Source organism: Pieris rapae, chromosome 8, assembly GCF_905147795.1.
Source record: "Pieris rapae chromosome 8, ilPieRapa1.1, whole genome shotgun sequence".
Taxonomy (NCBI): Eukaryota; Metazoa; Arthropoda; class Insecta; order Lepidoptera; family Pieridae; genus Pieris; species Pieris rapae.
Window position 1 is genome coordinate 1,867,405 of NC_059516.1, and position 22,566 is coordinate 1,889,970.

Genomic DNA, 22,566 nt, shown 5'->3' on the forward strand with positions numbered 1-22,566 from the left:
TCAATTGAAGAATTTAATATAATCGGAACACTATTTTGGCCGACACTAACTCGTTTATTAAGGTTTTACCATTCGTAACTGCTACGAGCCGTCGCTTGGTATTTATATAGTGTTAGACAAATATGTTGGTTGGTATTGGAGCGGAGGTGGTGCGTGGCAGACATTTTGGCTGTGATATGCACGTCTGTTTTAAATAATTCTCGGTTTGAAGACGGTGTTTCGATATTTTTAGGTATTTAGATGTAATTGAGCGAACGCTTGGTAGCTTTAGGTGCTTGGATACTCAATATATTTAAATTTTTAATGGAGGTGTTTCTGCCACCATCACACTCTGTTTAATGCATGAGTTGTTCAGTAGCTTTTCTAATATCTAGTTTTAGTTAGCTGTTAGTAGAGGTTTCCTTTAGCCAACAATTTCGACTTAGGGTCAAGAAAGGATCGTACCAACTTTTAGGTAGGTAAAAGGCCGCCAATATATGGCCGCGGTATCACTTAGCATCAGCTGAGCTCCCTCTTCTATAAGAAAACTATATGTAAGAGGAAGGGAAATGTGAGGAAACTGGCATAGTTTCAGGCACAGGCCTCAATGCAGAAATTAGTCGGCAACATAGTGTTAGTGTAGCAGTATTATAATTTAGGGTTTTTTGTATAACGTCTGACTACCTCATGGTGTCGTGTACTGAACTTAGGTTTATTTGTAGCCAACACAAGCGATCAAATGAAGCGCGTGAGCTGTATGAGTCAGCTTGTGGGATTTGTGTATAACATCAGTTTGTTATTTACATATTATAATATAGATCTCGGCACGTGGGGGAAAGCTTGCAAAAGAGATTTCCGAGATTCAGAGATGGGTTTATCACCAATACTTCCATATTTGATTTTGACGGGAGTCGTAATTCGTGCTAAGTCTCGTAAGTGTGTCGTTTGTCAGAAGCGTTTGGGATTTGACATACGGGAGTCATGTTGCGCTGACTAGCTGTTCTGTCAAAATCCTTTTGACAGATGACAGTCTTAGTTTTCACGAAAATTGGTATACGTTGTAAAATGATAACTTACGTGCCGGGAATTATACAACAGTAACAATTTAAGATTAACAACTGCCAATTTAAGTTTAAGTTAAGCATTGTCATAATTTGCTTGAGATTTCTAAGTTTCTAATTTTCATACAAACGTTCTCCATTCATATGAACCGTATAAAATGTATTCTTATGCAATCTAAGCTAAAAAAAACATTAATTGATTTTATATTAAAGTGTTTGAATGTTAATACGAAAATAATTACATCATAAATTAATTATCAATTATTATTAAATTGTTTCGGTAAAATTATAATTTCACCATATTTTTTAATAATACGAAATTAAGATTTTTTTACATCGATTACTGTTAATAGCCAAATTGTTAACTTGTAATAAAATTATACGTATAGAAATTCAGGAACAAATTGTTTCATATAATAATTATCTGCCATAGCAATAGAATCCGGTCATATTTAATAGCATAGACGTCACAAAAAACATAAGAGTATACATTCTTTTTCGGTGACAATTTACCGCTTAAATATGACGTTTCTATTATTTATTGACGTCGAATACAAACTAGTATGCTTCCCTATCGTGCTAAATAACTGATAAATTTATACGATTTTATACAAATAAGTTTAAGTACACGAACTGCGTTTGTGCAATGTAAATATTATTTATGTTATATAAGCATGGGAGCTTAGTTGAATATGTGTGATGGTACTACTGTTTTATGGCGAAAATCCAAAGATATGCCTTATCGAACGAGAATCAGGAATGTTTGTTTACGTTCGTTCAATTTTAAATGAAATAGCAGAACAGTTAGTTCTATAATTTATAACGTACAGTAGTGCCAAAATATTGATTGTTTCGTACTGTTGAATCTGTATAGAATTCACCAAATATGCATGAGAGCACGTGTGAATTAGTTTATAGTATACTTTAGCCATATATTTAGATTTCACGATACATCTCAAGTCTGCATACAATAGTTCCTTTGTTGTGTCATTTATCATATACTTACAAGTTACACAAATGTATAGCATATTCGTTTATTGTATAAATATAATAATTGTAATTTTATTGCTATCTCAAATATGATTTTTGAATAAACAATTAAATATTATAATCAACTTGTTTCTTTAAATTTTGTTTTTACATTTACATTTTATGTACTTGTGTTTGTAAATTAAATGTGTTATTCAGAATAAATATGAAAAAAGCCTTGGCAAAAATCGTCGCAATATAAATTTTCTGAAAAAAAAAACACAAATATCAGACCAAAAATATTTTGGGTTTTATATTTTTAATATAAAATTATATCACCGACCGTATAAAAACACGTAAAACAAATTAACGCAAATCTCGACATATATAGACACATCAGCTTATCACTATCTCAATATTATCCGAGAAAATAGTATATTGTCTATAGTAGAAGACAAAGAATGATGATCTAAAGAATGATTTACGTGCTCGCGGCGCACAGTAACGCGACCACCGTCAACCGAACCGCATCACTAGCGCGCGCTGTCAAATTCCCGCCAATTAAAATATCAATAAAAGTGTAACCTGTTTACTGGATGTGTGTGATGTCTGTGTGATTTTTTTTATTTTTTTAAACAGTTAAAAAATTCAAAATGACTGCCGGATCGGAAGAACACGAGCCCCTAATTACATCTTCAGTGGATCAGCAGAGGGTGACATATAATAATTCTCCCCAGGTAAATACTTAGTTTATTAGATTATGTGATAAAAGATTTACTGTAGTAATAAAAATAACTTTCAAGATTATTTTAATATTTCGTAACACTGAGTAATTGAATTTTAATGAAGATTCTTAGAATTATTAATTGTTATTATATTCATATCTTCAATAATAATTTACATAAACATCGTAAACTTATATAAACTAGATATGTAGGGACCATTAAAATATAAAGATGTGAACGGAACGCGTGACCACGTGAACTTTATAAAGCCTTAATTATGTTTTATTGTGTGTAAATCAACACAGCAAAAAGTTAACTAGTAATAAGTTTCTATGTATTTTTTTTTTAATCTGTGACGTTCTAACCAGAACAGACACAAAAATATATGTAGGGCCTGTTTCACAATGTATGGATAAAGTGCCAAATAGCAACGCATAAATCATTCGAAATATAAAAGTTCCAAATAAGATACTTCGCGTTTCATGACGAATAGCGCGATCTGACAGTCGTGAAACGCAAAAATACTGTTTATCCTACCAATAAGTCATAAATAGCTTATTTGGAACTTGTGTGGACATTGTGAAACAGACCTTTAATGTTTTTATATAAATATAATAGTTACATAGAACATTTTATGTTAATGAACTCATGAGACTTCCTTTTTACTGGTTTTTAATTAAATGGATTAATAACGTTCGTTTGATTCAACAGTTTAATCATTTTACACTGTATGTGCTTTAATAACCGATTTCTTATTAAAAAAAAACAATGTAGGTAGTTAGCCGCCATATTATTATGACATATTATATATCTGAATAAACCTTGAGTTCTTCGCATTAAATTAAGCTTCAAACGGAACAGGTATAGCTGTCGATTAGACAAAATTATAGAATGAAATTAATTTTCTTTAATTTCATATTGAAGATGTTATATCTAACTAGGTATGTCGCAAAGTAGTTTTAGTACATAGTAGAATTTAAGGTGCTGCGGAATTTTGAGACTTCGCGGCAAAGTTTTTAAAATCGTAACGGTAAATGACAGATCTGCCCTTTAACAAAAACTTTTTGTTTACCATTTCTTGGTTGTTCTCATTTATGAATTCCCAATTAGACCATTAAAAGTACTAAGTATCTAATAGATCCTTCACCATGAGATAGTGCGTTATAACTCCCGTGTGCGATGATTGTCTTACTAAGCACAAATAACAACGAGGTTGTTTGGGAACTAACAAGCATATTTCTTTTGCTGTTTACTGTAATTGGCTTTTTTTGGCTATTCAGGTAGAACAGGTCACATTATCACCGTGTCCAGTGGCAAATGGTGATATATATAACATCTCGTTGAGTCTTGTAATTTTTCTGTAAGATTAGTAAGATTCTTGAAGCATATTTATTATTATTCTCTAGCACTATTTATTGTTCGATGTATTATCTCTGGTCGCTCGAATTGTCAAAACGCAGCTTGCGTTTGCTGAACTCGCTGTATTTATTAATTACAAAATTATAATATTGTCTTTTATTTAGACCGAAATTATCAAGGATATAAATGTAAAAAATATCTTAAACTTACATTAAAATCTAATTACGAATAACAAGCTGAAGTGTATTAGACTAATGAACCTGTATAAAAAACTTAATAACAGTGCATCTAGGCACAAATAGTGGAATTTTTGACAGTTTACTAAACGGACAATGAATGTCCATTAATCTATGTAGCTCTTTCAATATTGTATAATCTGTGCTTTTGAGAAGGAAAGAAGCCCTGCCGATGTCACCTAATATACTCACAAGCACACTATTTAGGCATTGTTATACTGCCGAATCATTGGTATATTAAAATTTAATAAAATTTACTTTTAGACACGCTATATCAAATAATAATACGAGTCGAGGAAGTGAAATCGCCATATGACATTCTGTTTTATAGAGTGGAATTTTACTAAAAAGCGTTGGTTATAAACCGGTTATGGACAATCAGATCATTAAAACTGTTCGATCCAAATTACTGCATATAGAATTTTCTTATTGGATGAAGATTCAGAACTTATCAAATAAACCCAACGAGGAGTTTGTTGTGTCATAAGAATTAACTTTTATGTAATTAATGGGTTTGAGTTGATGGAAAATATGCCGTTGTTCAGGTGTGCAATTTATAGTTTTGAATTCAACGTCTTGGCCCATATTATTAAAAATTTATTTATTATTGAATGTGTTTGGAGAACACCTATTCTCACACGGGTCGCAGTCATATAATAAAAATTATTGATTTAAAGGTTAATTTTGATCTAAAATTATCGTTTTTCATATGCACTTTTTCTCTTTCATGTGTCCTTTTTATAATATTGTCCTGATCACATGTTTCAATTGCTCTGTTTTGCTAGTTTGCATTAGTTTTGTCTAAATAATGTCAAATGTATTTTTGCACATCTTTCCCTCAAAAGCGAAAAGGCCGCCATTTGCCATCCTTTTCATTTAATTATATTTATGCAATAAAGTGGTACTAAGTAAACAAAATTGTTGAACTTATAAAAAAAAAGAGGGTCAAATTATATTAGAGGAATTCACTTATCATAAAACGCGTTTGATTATCTATAACACGTCAGGGCAGTTATATACTTAAAACTAACTAGCACTAATAATAATAATAAAGTGTTTATTCATTTTAAGTAGGTACATTTTCATTCCTGGTGTAAGATTTGGAAACCCGTTTAAGTAAAACCTGTGACAGCTCCTAGCTCTTCCAAAAACAAACTTAATTCTTTAAAACTATAGCTAATACATATATGTATATGTCGCGATAAAGTAGCATTTGAATTTGTAATAGTTCAAGTTATTAATAAGTAAATAAAAAATATTGAATTGGTAAAGATAAAGGCAATCAAAATCAAGTTTATCTAATTACTTTATGAAACTGACTTACTATAAAAAATATAGTTTTACACGTGAGTTAATATTCTTTTGCCATACCATAATTATTTTAGCTTAGTTGATAGTATTTGTTGGAAGAAAAACGTTTAGTTCCATAGAATCTACGTGGCATAACGTTTACCACACATTAGGCACCGGAGCACTTGCAAGATGTGGTTATTATTTAGAATGAATCGTATTTTTCAACTTAAACCATTAAATTTCACTTTATGAACGATTTATTCATAGCCCTTAACTGTAATTTTCGTTATGATAATATTGTTCTATTGGCTATGCTTATAATCTTAATAAATATTTAGGTGAAGAAGCATATTTCTGATTAATAACAGAGGTCTCATTTAAAGTCCTATTTCCCCCAGACTAGAGGCCATCCAGTATAAAACGTGATTAGACACGAGAAAGGCGCAAAATATTTAAAGTTTTATAATTTGATTGACGATTACGATGTTATTAAACTTATATTATTTTTAACATTTCGTTTATTAGAGGTTATTTTTACGGCAATTCCTTAAGACGAATTATGTAATAAGTTGTAGCAAGGTCAACTAATTTCATCAGTCGGGCTATAAAAACTTGGAAACTAGTTTTGGTACGTTGTCCCACGTTGGATACATTCTTAAAACAGAATAGCGAGAGGTTCTCCCAAATTATGTCTCTTAAAAAGAATAATACGAAATAACTGTCGTATTATTTAATAATATATTGTATTATTTAATAAGAACAAAGAATTTTATTAGTCATAGTATATTTAATTTGATGTTTTTCTTTATAACAATTGGTAATTTTTAAACTATTATATCGTTAATTATTTTTGAAATTTGCACATCTTCCTAAGCATCGGTTTACTGTGCTTCTCCTTACTTTCGGGGTACTACCGCAATAGAAAAAAAAGAATTCCGGATCGTTTGCACTATTATTTTACTTTACCGCTACGGGTATAAATAACTACAATTAAAATCTCACTATGAAGTAAAAATTTTCAATCTGCAATATTTTTCTTACGTCTAGTAGTTCCCAAACACGAATCGATAAGAACGATTCAATTAATTGTGTCCAATTCAGTACAATCGTTTATATCCTGTTCTTCGAACTCGATAATTTGTTTGCTAGTAAGATTTTCGGCTACTCTGTGACATAGTCTCGGTTCTTTTACCCCTTTAAGATCTGAGACAAGCACATTTCTACGTGTTTCATTATTTCTCCTCAAACGAATGTAGATACTAGTCGGTAAGCGAACCCAGAACATCAGGTGAACTATATAAAGACACATCACTTCACTATTTTACAAAAAATATAATATTATATGTGTATTATTATTCTATATATCGTTTTTCGCACCGAAACATAATCAAATTTACGGTATTTACAATTTTCTTAACTATAGTAATAATAAAAATAATCAAAAGAAATTTAAAAAGTTAGGTCCCTATGGCAGAGTAAATCTACAATATGACTAAAGATATTTTGAGTTGTATTGCGATACTAATTCGTTGAGTGTGAAAACTCAAACCTCTCAACTCTCTGCGGTCACCGATACAATCTGCCAGGTGCAAGCTTAAATATTTAATTAGTACCTATGCACTTGAAACCCGTGGCCCAAGAGCCTCTAGTCTAAGGAGAACAAAATCGAAGTTCTCCTATATATGAGCCCTCTATTATAGACAAAATAAAGAACATTCCTTACATTTATTTTTATTACATTTATCTATTAAATGATTATATGATGGTACGCATCACAATAGCTCTCTTATATTTTTTAAACTACCTAGCAACATAACATATATATAAAGGTAAGTAATTTTACTACTAAGTAATTTTCTCTACCTTGGGGTAGGTAGGTAGATATGTGGCGTGACTACTAATATCATTTTGCATATCCAGGGCATATCAGAAACAATGTATTGGTAGGTAAAGGTTTACCAATACATTGTTTCTGAGCTGATATGCCCTGGATATGCAAAATGACATTAGTAGTCACTTGTTCGTTAGTTAACGTATATATATTCTTTCTATGGAGAAAGAAAAATTTTAGCACATAACCTTGGTGGCTGGATATATTCTACAGTCCGTTTCACAAGGCATTTTCTTTTGCGAACTAGCGAACTGTGAAATCGACTATCGGCGGGCGTCTTCCCTGAGAGATACGACCTCCAACTATTCATATAAATTTGAGCGTACTCCTCCCTTAAATGCCGGCAACACAGCCACTAAAATTGGGTGTCTATGGGCTGCGATGGCTGCCCTTTTTGGGCGTCCCGCAGGCTTGCCCCCTATTAAAAAAAATGTCATTTTTTGCATAGCCAGGAATCGACCCTACAATCAAAGATGAGGCCAACACTGCAGAATTAGTCTACAATTATCCATGGGCTTGATCTACAGTTGCTAAGCATTCATGTGACTCAGTAACTCCCAATACATTGACTCCAATCTTTCTTACCGCGCAGTCTGCAAGCGATACTGAACTATATGAAAACTGAATTGCAAAAGTCTCTATCGGAAGTTAAAGTCTATCGGCTAGCTCCCGCTTTGTTGTCCAAGACGTCGCCATGTTCTTTCACAATCCTTGCGCTGCTGAGAGGTCTCCTACATCTAAATACATGCATAAATGTGCATAGTGTGCATACATATCTCGTCCTCCTTGTCGAAGTAAATGTTAAAAATGTATTATATCTAAATTAAGATATAGGGTTTAGTTTAGTTTAAGATTTAGGTTTTAGTTTACCATGATATAGGGTTTTGTTATTTTAATTAATTAATGACATTATCTTTGGATTAACGGCTTGAACTGAAACCGTACTTAGATCTAGTTTAAGTATCAATTTCGTGCGTAATTTTCTACGTGAGATCACCGCTTTCAATCTGCTTCGTGGTTTATTCATATAAAATATTATAAATGATGTGTATGAATAAGTCTACCCTCTTAGCTTAGTTAATAAAGTAGTCCGTATTATTTTCATCCTTGTTCGCTTCTTGAAGAAACAATAATAATTTCGAATTTGATTATAAAGAATGCGGCACCTTATTCAATAATAGTAATAATAGCGGCACCTAATTCTTAATAAAAATAAACGCAAGTGTATTAGTCGCTCCACTGTTTTTAATTAATTTATTACATATACCTTATAATATAATAAATTTAATACAAATTTATTTTCCTCTTTTGTTTTAAAATATTTATATCGAATAAAAGCTCTATAAAAGGATTCTTTTCGAACTGACGCTGGTCATTGACCGCGCGGGCATGCAAGTAAGGAATATACGGGCAACTAAAGGTAATTTAATTTAACATTGAAACTCAATATTATAGATTAGAATGTGAATAATCAATAGTAAGAATGCAATTAAATTCTGATGATATAGGCGATAGACATAATGATTAAATCGCGACGTCTACTACGTATTCATAGTAATTAGCTATTGGACACTATATGTGTTATATTCAATGGACTTAGAGTTAAGTATTGCCGTATGTTAAATCATGGGCAATATGTCCGAATCAACTAAGTTTTGACTCAGTAGACAAGGTGCCTTTAGAGCGTGGAAGAGTATTTAGACAACATTTCTAAATAACTGTTTTTATTATTATGATAATGAATATAACTATGCATGTATAATTGTGTGGGGTGTATATACGATTCGTTATTATTATTTCCAAGATTCGAGAAACGAGACAGCTCTAATCCTGACTTCCATACGTCAAAAATGTGTTGGTTTTGACATAAGGTGACATTACATCAAAGAGTTTAATGAGAATGTTATGCTATATCTTCTTTCTAATCAGTGTGAAGCAATACCAGGAATAGAACGTGTTCAATTTCCGGGTTTCACGATATTATAGCCATGCTTGCTACAAAAGTTATTATTAATATTTCTATAAAAAAATTTTAGTCATTAGTTCTCAGACGTCTGCAGCAGTCATGTTTTCATCACGTGTACTTGTATGCAAATTAACTCGTTTGCATTTATATTATTAGTATTTATATATCTGACGCATAAAATTGAATATTATTTATCTAAATTTTGAAGTCTTTATTATACTTATAAATTTAATATATTATAAAATTTCGGTAAATTTGTTAAATCACAGCTCCACCTTAAAAAGGCTCCAAAATTATTTCTACACATCCTCAGTCGGCAATACTGTGGTACCATGCAATGATATGATGACGCATGCTCTGTAACTCAATAGAATTTAATGCAACCATAATGATTAGTGAAATTAATGAAAGATGGTAACATTATTTATATTTAACCTAACCTAACCAAACGACGCTCAAAACAAACAAAAAAAACTAACCTCAATAAAAAACCTCAACTGCTCTAATGTAATTCACTGGGTCCCATTTGTTTTTTCATTGGGTCCAACTGATCAATATCATTTACATCATGCATGTAATATTAAGAGTTTTTGGATTATTTTAAGGGGTCCAAAGCTATGGGCCTCATTAATATTACTGGGGGTACATACAAGTCGTAAAAACCGTTAAAAAAAATTGGAGCTATTTTAAAATGCAGCTGCGATTTGAATTTATCAAAATTTGTTGACGGGTTTAAGTGTATATCAATATCGCCTGTAATGACAAAAAAATGTGCACATCGCATTACGTCTTATTGTTTGTACTTTCTTTATAAGCTTTAGATCAACTAGAACCACATGCAATAATTATTTAGCACATACATTAATTGAAATTCACAAATAACCACAGATTTAATATTTCTATATTATTATTATGTAATAGACTTCAGTCTATCATGGTCATAATATCATGAAACATACAACAACTTAACGCAACGCTCGATATAAGACTGGAATGCGATCTTACCCATATCCCATGTACCTATGTATAAATTTACAGCCCTGCAATGAACACGACAGGTATGTGCTTGATAAACACGTTAAACTATAGTAAGTAGGTAATTCCGGTAAAATAATTCAAATTAACGATGGTCAAATTATCGAGAGTCCACTGTACAAAGAAACTTTACAGAATACTTATACTCACAGATGACTACGTTCATGACAAAGCCAGCGCAGTTTGTGTTACATACTCGATTTGGAGATTGTTAAATTAGGTTATATCGTATAGATACAATCGAACACCTTATAAGCCTTCGGTCAACGACTTATCCTATCCTAATTTCCTAATATAATTTGTCCAAAACGTAAGTCAACCGTCACGGTAATTGCCTCCTAAGGTCAGTTTACTCGGTGTTGATGTCGGTAATTGGATATCTTCCGTGTGGAATCGATATTACCCGATTATCAATGGCTTATGCCATGCCACAGTGAGGATAAGAGTCTTATGTATTGTAAGTCAAACCTACAAAGCAGAGACGGCATTTTTTGACGCCAGGATTCCTGATGTTAGTTGATACAATTAATCACAATGCGAGAAGGCTCGTCGAGTGCGTTGCCGGCTTAAGATTCGGTAGCTTTTTATTAAAATAAATAATTTATGGAAGCTTTCATTCTATTTAAGTGTTCATTAGTTACGTATGTAAAAAATAAAAATGCGGAGTGAAGACTAACGAGTTTCTTGACGATTAAAAATTACAATATTTGTATAACTAAAATATCTGATACGAGTGTCGTAATATTTAAATTACAGCTTAATTTAGACCTTTAAAAAAGAAAGTTGTTTCACTTGTAATGTCTCTCGTGCCCTCACCAATAAACAACTTTTTAGAAACCAAATTTTAATTAATAAAACTTATCAGGAACAATATTTAAAATCGAAGAAAAGGAGCTGTTGATAGCTGACATTATCGTAATTGAAGATACTCAACAAAATCAGAAAGATATATCGCATTGTTCAAAGCTAATTTATTTATTTATTTGGTAAACCTATAGCTACTATATATAGCCAGAGATTGTGTACATAATATATTGAAAAAGTCAACATTTGTGAAACGAGAATTATTGAATTTAACTAAGTTATATCTAATTCGACTATATAATGTGAAAGTGAGGGTATGTATCTGGGGTGTGCTCATGATGCAGGTGAATTAGCGCTATGAATATTTTGAATACTCCTTTTAAGCATATTTCCCGATAGCTTAACCAAGTCAAGGCTAAAATAGTCATTGTATGCCTGGGCGATTCAAATTGAGTTTTTTGCATAGTTTGATCAAAATATCTAATCTGTATATCGTGTATTAGATTTTCCAATTTATTTTAAGGCAGCATTACCAAACGTTAAGCAAATTACTCAATTTTAACATCGTACGTCGAGGCAGAATACAAAATATCACTCGTATCAACTCGACGTCCGTCGCTCCACAACTGAGCTTTTTAACCAACACTATGTGGAACCAGCTACCTACTGAATAACATGAACATATAATATCCAAACCAATTCGACTTAAGGTCCTTAAAAAAAGTAACAATTCTTAAAAGGCCGGCAACGCACTCGCAAGTTCTGGCATTGAGAGTGTCCATGGAGGTTAGCATCAGCGAGCCTCCTAACCTAACCACGTTTCTCCTGTTCTATAAAAAAACAAAAGGTGCTTTTTAAATTTTACTCCGTACAGTTTTCTTTATTTTTTGTCATAAATAGTAACTGTACATAACGTACATCGTCAATTCTTATGAGAACAAAAAGGTATTATAAAGAAACGTCAAAAGGCAGGTCTTTTATGAATAAAAGATAAGATAACGCATGTATATCACTATTATTTCTTAACGAGCCCAAATATTTGATGAGAACTCTTATGTTGTAATTAAAATGCCATTAACCCCATCAAATAAAATGAAAGTCACTGAAGCTGTTGACTTTTAAAGGCGATACTGTGGACAGAAAATTTATTTTCCCCCATAAACATATAACACATTAATGTATAATATGTCAATAAATCGATAAAATATCGTCTTGTTTTTATTAGTTGTATCTTGAACTGTTTGATTTTAAATAGCTCATGTGTGTCAATTATACGAATTTGAATGTTGGTCTCGCAAAATTAGACAATCTTTAACTATGCTGGAAACGTAGAGAGTTCAGGAGACATCTGTGCTTCTGGAAAGAGCTTGGCTGGCTTAGTTACCCTGGACTTCACGCACAACAGTCCGCAGTGCGGAAAATAAGTCCAATTTTTTTTCATAAATCTTGTAGGGTTCAGCCTGCGTTTGCAATGTAAGCGGACAAAAATTAATTATTTACGATATCACATTAGAAACTTCCAAAATGACAGTACTTCACTACTATTTATTGGATGTTATTTTACATATAAATCTTCCTCTTCACTCTATCTATTAATAAAACCTCATCAAAATTAGTTGAGTAGTTTTAAAGATTTAAGCATACTTAGGGACAGAGAAAGCGACTTTGTTTTACACTAAGTCTTGATTGTTGCAAACATTATTCCTCTGTCTACTATTCTTAAAATAAATATAAACTTAAGTAGTAATTAACTAATAATTACTATGATACGATGACATTTTTGTTACGGATTTTAGTAGTCGCTTTAAAGAAACTTTCTTTTAACATTAATAAAAATTTATGAAAATATATATTTTCAGCACAACATGTTCACACTTTATGTTAAATTCCGTTTACAGGGAGGTAACACACCAAGCGGTAGTCCTCGTACCAGTGGTGGTGAAGTTACTCTTGCGATACCACACAACAGAAGCTATGGGGCAATCGGAGGCGTGGAGAAGGTCACCTACACCTGGGCCGATGTCAACGCCTTCGCCACGGAGACAAGGTCCAGAAATAAGAGGTTCTGGAACTGTTGGAAGACCTCCTCCGACAGAATGTTTCAACAGCGGAAGCAGCTGTTAAGAAATAGTAAGTTTATTAACTCTAGGCTCTGTCAAACCTGAATTGAGGACGTACTAGAGAAGAGATGAGTCAAAATACCCATAGCCTATGAGCATGTATATTGCATGTCATGAAAGTTGCTATAATTATAGTTGGATAATGTGATAATTGCAGAGATTTGATAGGACCGTAGCAATAAGTCTTTCTTTTCTTCAGACTCTTTCTACAGACCCCTAAGTATTACTAAGAGACTGTAATGTCGTATATTTAAAATTATATAAAGAAAAACTTTCTACTTTTTAATTAATAAAAATGACAAATTTTACTGAAGCATACACCAGTCTGAGCTGTTAAATAACGTTTCTTATCGCCCGAACCCAATAACTACTCCACAAGCTGCGATTGTTTTCAATCAGACTGTGACACTCGATCGATCTCCTATCTGCATCCCAATAACGAAACCATACCAAGACAATCCATTTTTGGCGACGGATAGAATGCAATCTCTTCGCTCTTTACACTCACATTTGATAATCAATATAAACCAGAAAAAAGTAAATAAAACCGTACAAATAATATTAAAATATACATGTCTATGTTTAAAACATATCAAATAGCTTTTTAATTATTTTAAAACTGGTGTAAGTTAAAATCTTAAGCTAGGATATTGGCACAGTTGAACTATCATTTTCATACAAAGGTCTATCCACATACACCGATCCGACCTACCATGGATAGTTTGACAGATGGCTATTACAATCCGTCGATTGGTTACAAAAGTAGATGCTCATATAACATTTAAAAATAGAAATAGATACAGTTCAATACAGTAAAATGGTCTTTATTATTAAACAAATAACAATTTGTTATGTAACAAACGAGCAGGAGGCTAATATTAAGTGATACCGCCCATACTAACATTGCTAGAGGGTTCGCTAGTACATAGCCGGCCTTTCTTTTTGGTACGAATTACAATAAGTAGAATTGTTTCATGGGTTTTGTGATGGGTTGTAACAGTCTACTAGAAGTAGTCAACTTTATTTGCAAGTCCTCTATTAAAGAATATTATCGGGGTAACTCAGCAAATATGTTCGCTAAATGGTAATTAATAGAATAACGATATTGCGTGCGCGCGTTTGACTGATGTTTCACAGTGAAAGCAAACACTTTCCTATATTAAACGTTTTTAGACGCATGCAGTTTGATTTTTTTACGATTAACGTAGTCATTTTCTTGATCGTAATCTTAATTTTGTTTTAAATGTTAACGAATTAGAAATAATTCTTATCTTTTAATCTAAATGCAGGTGCTGTTTACGATTATTTACTTTAGCGAATTCTTTAATGTTATGTAGTATACCAAGTGAACAAAAATTAACGAAAACATTCGAATTTTGAACACTAAGCCCTTATAGAACTAAAATAGCACTCTTTCGTCTCCTTCTGTCAAATGGTATTTACACTGTGTTAAAAAGAAACAACAACATTTACTTTAGCGAATGCTTTAATGTTTTGTAATATACCAAGTGAAAAAAAATTAACGAAAACATTCGAATTTCGAACACTGAGCCTTTATAGAACTAAAATAGCACTCTTTCGTCTCCTTCTGTCAAATGGTATTTACACTGTGTTAAATAGAAACAGCAACACTGCTATTAGTCCAGTCATTATGTCGGAAAAATCGGGTTAGAAAAGAAAATGAACCGAGAAAGCCAAATTTTGAATATTACGTGGAGGGCGGCTAGAAAAGCTTAAGTTCAAATTGAAGTCCAATAATTATAACTTTAAATACAATAATTTCAATCCGTTAAAAAAGTGTTTTTCTTCATTTGTCGTTATTATTTTGCAGTTACTTAATTCTTAAAAATTCGTAGATATTTGATAAAACGTAGCTGGGTTTTTATTACAAGACACTGAGTGCAAGAATCTCAGAATCTAACGTTAGTTCTAGTAGGCTTTGTAATTAGTATTTTCCTTTAACATGAATTGTCTCAAGAATGCGTTCAAGATTACGATGCACTATACTATGTATGAGGTTAGCTTCATAACTGTGTCGCAAATACATCGTTGCTTCGTTGTTCATTCTAGTTAATTGCGTTTTTGATTTCCCAGTAAATAAGTTTTGACAACAATTTTAATGAACTTAACTGTTGTTATTATGACATTAGATATAATAAATAATATGTGCTCAAAGCCGAAATTTGTGGAGGTAAGTTATTCGCGCCAGGCCTTACTATTGCTGACCACGATATTCAGACATCACTTACCAGAGAGAGAGAGAGAGAGAGAAGGTCTATAAACCATAGTATAAGTCGTAAGTCATATTTTAAGACCAACTAACCCAATTTTGTTCCAGTTTTTAAATAATTTATTGAGCGAAATATTGTTTCATTTGCCAGAATTTCGTTTTGCACCATCATACAATAAACTCCAGCAGATACGGTCGGGACTCCTTGTCTGCTAGGATTGAACTGAGGTTGCATCATTTTTCAAGCGATTAGGATGTTAAACAAAGTATGAAAGTACCAACTGCAGCGCCATCTGCCGGCCTGATTTGTGAATTCATCCATCCGGGGCTCCGCCCAAACGCATACAAAAAAGACATTCAAATGGTCCAGCCGTTTAAAGGTTCAGTGACATACACACGTACAGTAGAAAATTAATATATATATACATATATATATATAGCTACGTAAGTTACCTTAACTTTTAAGTTTGATCCACGGAGTTCAAATTTAAATAAGATCGGTTAAGTAGTTTAGACATCCAAAGCGGACAACAACGTAACGCGTAATTTATATGTATTAAGATATCATTAGGTTTTTTCGTAACACTTTGAATTACGTAAGAAAAACAAAGTTACACAATTTGTTGACATCGATTCTGAGGTCGACAATTATTTCTCAAAATTTAAAATCTCAAATAACAATCATATAAACTGTACAATAGTCGATAGTTTCATAATAATCATAGATTTTAATTCAGATACGAGTATACATATCTTGTTTCCATTTCAATGATCTTCCAGTGTCTGTGTGCCATTTTAAAAAGGCCAAAGGCCTCCTATAAATCCGACAGATTAACGCCTAATTAAAAAATACTTGAATAAGCTATTAGTATCTACTTTATCTTCTAGGACTGATTAACCCTAAATTTACAGTTAATGGTGCTGCGTACCCCGGCGAACTTCTCGCGATTATGGGTTCTTCGGGAGCCGGAAAGACCACACTCCTCAACACGTTAACCTTCAGAACACCAAGTGGAGTTGTTGCGAGTGGTACCAGGGCATTGAATGGACAGCCAGCTACTCCTGAGGCACTTACAGCGTTGTCAGCTTATGTGCAGCAACAGGACTTGTTCATCGGCACGTTGACTGTTAAGGAACATTTGATATTTCAGGTATGTGTACTAAGGAGGTGATGCTCTCAATGAATTAAATAATTTCATATACCTACATAAGCGACGTAATCACTGAATACAATTTTCTATTACTAAATTTCCAAATTATATGTCAAAACCCCTATTTGACATACGACAATCGTACTTAGCGCTCAGTGTCGTTAATGTTATCCTAAGATTTTATATTTTAATATATACAACTAAAACACAGTTGTCAGTAAAAGATTGTATGAGACTACATGTAGAGGCGGAAGATGGCAGTAAAAATCTCGCTGTGTTAAATTATCTATTAAGAAGTCAATGTGACAAATGTGTAACGGAATCATTTAAAGATTTGTCGTTAACAACTAACGGGAATAGACGTTGAAAGTCCGGTCCACTAATTTAAAAAAGTTATAAAAAACTAATTTAGTTCTGTACGAGTCACGGCCGTACATTTTGTTCACTTGGAGTTTTTTAGTTTTAGCGCCCCGAGAGTATAGGCACATATGTGATATTGCATTCCATCGTAACATATCAATAACATTTCATTATTTCGCTTGTATTCCATTGTTGATATAGTGTAAAACTAAAATCCTTTAGTTATTTCCCTTTCAGATGACCCTGGAACCGCATAAGTTATAAGTTTACTGAAGAGAATAATATGATTGCTTTTGTAAAATAAATAAGGGAGTTAAACTCAAATGTGTTTCAAAAATATTTATTTTCAGAAACAACATTTAGAGATTGGGCAGATAGACAAACAAAACTAGTGTCTTCTACAGACTAAGAAACAAAACTAAATTTCATTTTTAAAAACAAAAGAGATAATAAAATCTCATTTAAGAATAATAATTATTTCTTTACATGTATATAAATCGTCTGTGCGAATGTTTGCAAACTTAAGTGTTGGACGGTGTTTTTTGTGTGTGTTCGATAATCGTTTAGTATTTAACTTTTTTTTTAATTTCAGACAAGTAGGCAAAAAAAATTAATAAAGATTAAAATTAATTATATTTTTGCAGGCTTTGGTACGAATGGACAGACATATCCCGTACGCACAACGCATGCGTCGTGTTCAGGAAGTTATAACAGAGGTATGTTTACGAGTAACCGTTTCGCAGTATTTCATACGTATTATTTATTATTATACATATGTATTTAATTTAATCATTCACAAGAAGATTATGAGCCTTCATAGAAAGAGTACATACAAATTTATTTTAAAAACTTATAAACAACTTAAAAAATAAACTCTACTTGCAGGGTGTCAGCCTGCACGGGTATTCTGTAAAATCCAGTAGGCATGTGCTGTACCCATATTTAAGTTTCTGTATCGCACGATCCCAAGGTTGTTATATCAGTGCTGGTTAAAGAAATATCGAAATACAATACAGAAATGGAATTGTTGTAAATTCCACAGAGCACTATAAATTCCATTTGCCACTGTTATTGATATTTATAAAAATAATCATATCCTACAGTCCTCTCTCTCTCTCTCAGTCTATTTGAAATCATAATCGAAAATTCAATGAAAACCTCAATTTAAAGTGGGTTTTTGGGACCAAATACAATTTCATTCGCTTATAATCTCAGCCCAAACCTTCACGCTTAGTGAATTCATTAGATTCATAGAGAATAATGGATTAACAAACTGGTTTAAAATAATTAATAATTAATAAGTTAAATTAAAAAATCCGTATTACATATAAGTGATCGTGAGAAACTGCTTGACCGACGTAGACAAGTTACATTGTACCGACATTTGAATAGAAAATATAGGTATTATATGATAATCTAGCCGTGTTGTAAGGCTTCCTATTAACTGTAATGATGCTAGTTCCTGCGCAGAAACAGTACTGGGGCCTCCACAGGGCCGGATGTTGTCCATCAGGAGCCCTGTTAATAAAATTATTGTTGTTAATTCATTAATTTAATTTAAGCTTCTGAAGTATCGTATAAGATTTAGAATATTAACTTTATAATATTCTCCTATTTTAGTCAAGTGGTGGTCACCAAAAGGTAGTATCGTTAATGTTGCCTTAAATACGGCCTAAGGCATCAACATTCATCAAATATTATTGATTTTTTTACGCATTAATTTCTGACCTGACAAGATTGTAACATGATTATTGTCGAAAGCGTTGATTGAAGAAAGCATTGAACCATTTCGATACTTGGTCAACGTGAAAGGTTCTTCACACATATATATTTACAACCACATTTTTGTGGTTTATAAATATTTGGCTGCATGATAGAAAAAACTGACACAAAAACGCGCGTGCGTCCAAAGTACAGATGACAGAATAAATAAAAATACTAAACTAAATAACTAAACGAATACATCAATCATACGTGTATTTTGCAATATTCGCCCTTTCTCACTCTCTCTAAATCGATCTTAATAGCTCTCTCCCTTTTTTCCGACAAAAACGCTGCACATCTTCGTGACGCTTACTTTATTCTTATTACGTTTTATCCGTAAAAAATGTATCCTCATGCGCCTAAAGAAGTTTAAGTAAAAATATTAACAGCATATATATATAAAAACTCTTAAGTAACACTGGCTTTGGTCATATATTAAAGATTTTATTATGTTCCAAATAATGCCAATGTCAGCAACCAGATCAAAGTAAAAGGTTTCATAAGGTCTCTCCAAACTTGTGTAAGTATCAGTTATTGAAATCTTAGGTTCTTAATTTTTGAAGACATTTTTTTGCTGACGACGCAATACTTTTCATACAAATGTAAATATTGACTTATTTATCAATACATTTGTGGGCATTTTTACAGGAACACTAAGAGCAAATTCAGCAGTAAGATTTTCTTTGTTGAATGCAATTGAACACGAAACAGTAAACCTAAAATACGAAACCTTTTTAATTGATTAACTTCCGCGTTGATTAGGTTGATACTCAATAAAAAATCTAACCACACAGTGTAATACACACTTGTGTATTTGAATTTTTTCGCACACTCGATCCACGGGGCTAACCACAGGTCTCAACGATTAACCGCATAGCCCCAAATTGTGCCAAGGCCGTACCTGCGTCTAGTGGTGGATAACATTACACCCATAGCAATATCATTACCTGTTAGCTGAGGTCGTTAACCCAGTGCTATCGGGTGTCAGCGGTGAAGAAACCCACGGCACCCTGACGTAATCCTGAAAATATTTGTAGGTTTAAGATTGCATGTTCCCTCCATATGAAAATAGACGCTCTCGAAATGTGGTGCTGGAGAAGAATGCTTGGGGTATCGTGGACCGAGTTTGGTACAAACGTCTCGATACTTCAAGAAGTCGGTGTTAAGCAGCGTCTATTTTCAACAGTACAATCTCGCATCCTTACATTCTTCGGTCACGTATCTCGGCGTGGTGATCAGTCCTTAGAACGCCTTGTCGTCCAGGGGAAGGTGGAAGGCGCTAGACCGGTGGCAGGTCACCTACACGCTGGACTGATCAGATTAAGTCTGCCGTAGGAGAAACACTGAATCAGTGCAGCAGGATGACCTCCAATAGGCAGCGGTGGCGGAGCGTCGTGAAGCGCATCACATCTGCGCCTTCTACTTCTACATAGCGATCACGACCGCTCTGCCAAGAGCGAAACGAATGAGAAGAAGAAGAAGAAGTTCCCTCCATAACTTGTAGTATAATGTTTGTAATCGTATATATTATTATATATCTGGGTCTGTTTTTGTGAAGTCATTTTTGTTTTGGGTAACTCTGCAGTACATCACAAATTAGATACAATAATCTTAGTTTAGTACGCCACTGGCTTATACGTTCAACTTTTGAAACGGTATAAACAAAATATATTAAGAATGATTTAAGGAAATCAAATAAGAAATGTCTTTGATCAGGAAGTGAGAGTTGATATTATTAATATTCATTAGACTGGTCAATGTACTGAATACTATAATAAATAATCTGGGAAATTTGGGTGACATGACATGACTGACATGCACTTATAAGGCATTCCGTTAAACTTACATGCAAAATCGAAAAGGTACCTATTCGATTCGTTTGTTCCTTTGTTTCGGCCTGTTGACGATTACTAGACATCTATCGTCTTCAGGTCATCTATCCATCTAATGGCAGGTCGTCCAACGGTTCGCCAATTGCTCCTTGTCCGGCCGGATTCTTCAGATTTGCCCCAGCCATTTAAGTATATTCGCCCAATATTAGTGACTTTGAGTTAAAAACCCTAAGCAAACATGTTTTTTTTTCAATCTAATTACACTGTCTAAAGTACTATTTAAGAGGATGGAGATATAGTATTTTTGTATGCATTGAGAACTTATTAGGAGTGTGATTATACAGGTAGGTACATCGTTCAAAAAGGTAATTCCAAATTTTACAGTTCAATGACGCTTAGAAATGTAATCAAAAATGTCTGTTCCTCACCATAATGCTGAACCAGGGCCAATCACAGACATAGCACACACGCATTACATATTTGAAACGAGCCGAATGAGAAAACAAATTTTATTATTATTTTTTTGTTTTTGATATCTCATTTTTTTCTGAATGATTGTTATTTTGTGTGGTCAGGTACAAAATAACTGTATGTATAAAAACTGTATATATAAAACAAAAAAAATAGAATAAACTAAAAAGGTAATCTCATGGCTTCATTAATAAATCTTTACGCAGTAAAAATACTTATCTATTAACGAAGGAAATAAAAATATATGTACCACCTTCATACACCGGTATTCTTAAGGCTATAATTATTTTCCATTAGATATCTACAATGTCTTTGGACGGGGACAAGCGATGCAATGGTCTTACTGGTTTGACCAGTTTCTTATTGAAATTGTATTCAAAACACGCTTAATTGTGATAAAAATGTTTAGATATCTCTGATTTAAATATTTTTGCGTAAAGCCTATAAGCAGTTAGAACACTTATAGATAAAGTTTATCTGTCCGCGATGGACTCCTAAATTACTAAACCGATTTTAAATTAAATTAGCACACCGTGAGCAGTCTGGTCCAACTTAATAGATAGGATAGCTTAGATCTTTAATTATAGTCGCAATTTTATTTTATTGCAAATTATTCGTTTATTATTTGATACAATTCTAACAGATGGCACTGTGTTAAATGTACCAACGTTTTACATAAGCTATCTACCTTTCACATAAGTTCTCCTACCCTTGAACAGTCTATGTCATAGTAGTAGAATACTACTATGTAATATAACAAAAACCTTAGCAACGCTTGGCCGAGTCTGCTAGTTAGAGTATTATAGCTGATTTAACTTATAAACTTTGCTTTACTATGAACTACTTTCTTTTTTTTCTTTTTTTTTACTTGGGGAAATGCATTGCGCATACCCTTCCGCGGCGCGAGTGCTTGGGGTGTTTTAGGGTTTTGTGGGACTCGCTATTGTGCATACCCACTAAAACCCCAAGGCGCCACCAACAATCGCCTTCAGCGAGATCCGGTAACAGCAGAGCCTTATCCGCTTCACTATGAACTACTGAGTTAAGTCTATTTTAACTTAAATTATACGATTGTATAAAAGTTGACGGCCTGTGTCAGGCACAATTTGCTGATTAACTACTTTCCTATAAGACTGAAAAATATCGAACAAGAAATGTATTTTTATTACAAGAGAATTCAGATACGCTAATTCTAACCTTCGTACGTCAATAATGTATTTCTTATCGCGCTTCAAACGCGAGTATTAATTAATAAAGGGAAGAAAGAGCTTACCAATTCTTAAAAAGGCTGATAGCGCACTCGCCAGCCGAGAGAGTATA

At 33.0% G+C, this 22,566-nt stretch overlaps 1 protein-coding gene across 1 annotated transcript in view; it reads left to right on the top strand.

Moving 5' to 3' along the window:
- Positions 1 to 2,500: 2,500 nt before the first annotated feature.
- The window catches only part of LOC110995589 (protein white), a 34,690-nt gene continuing 14,624 nt past the window's right edge, over positions 2,501 to 22,566 (top strand). Inside the window, exons 1-4 of the mRNA XM_022262815.2 lie at positions 2,501 to 2,746; positions 13,217 to 13,448; positions 16,581 to 16,819; positions 17,824 to 17,895. Of these exons, the coding sequence (XP_022118507.1) occupies positions 2,663 to 2,746; positions 13,217 to 13,448; positions 16,581 to 16,819; positions 17,824 to 17,895 (627 nt within the window). The 5' untranslated portion in view covers positions 2,501 to 2,662. The remainder of the gene's footprint in view (positions 2,747 to 13,216; positions 13,449 to 16,580; positions 16,820 to 17,823; positions 17,896 to 22,566) is intronic.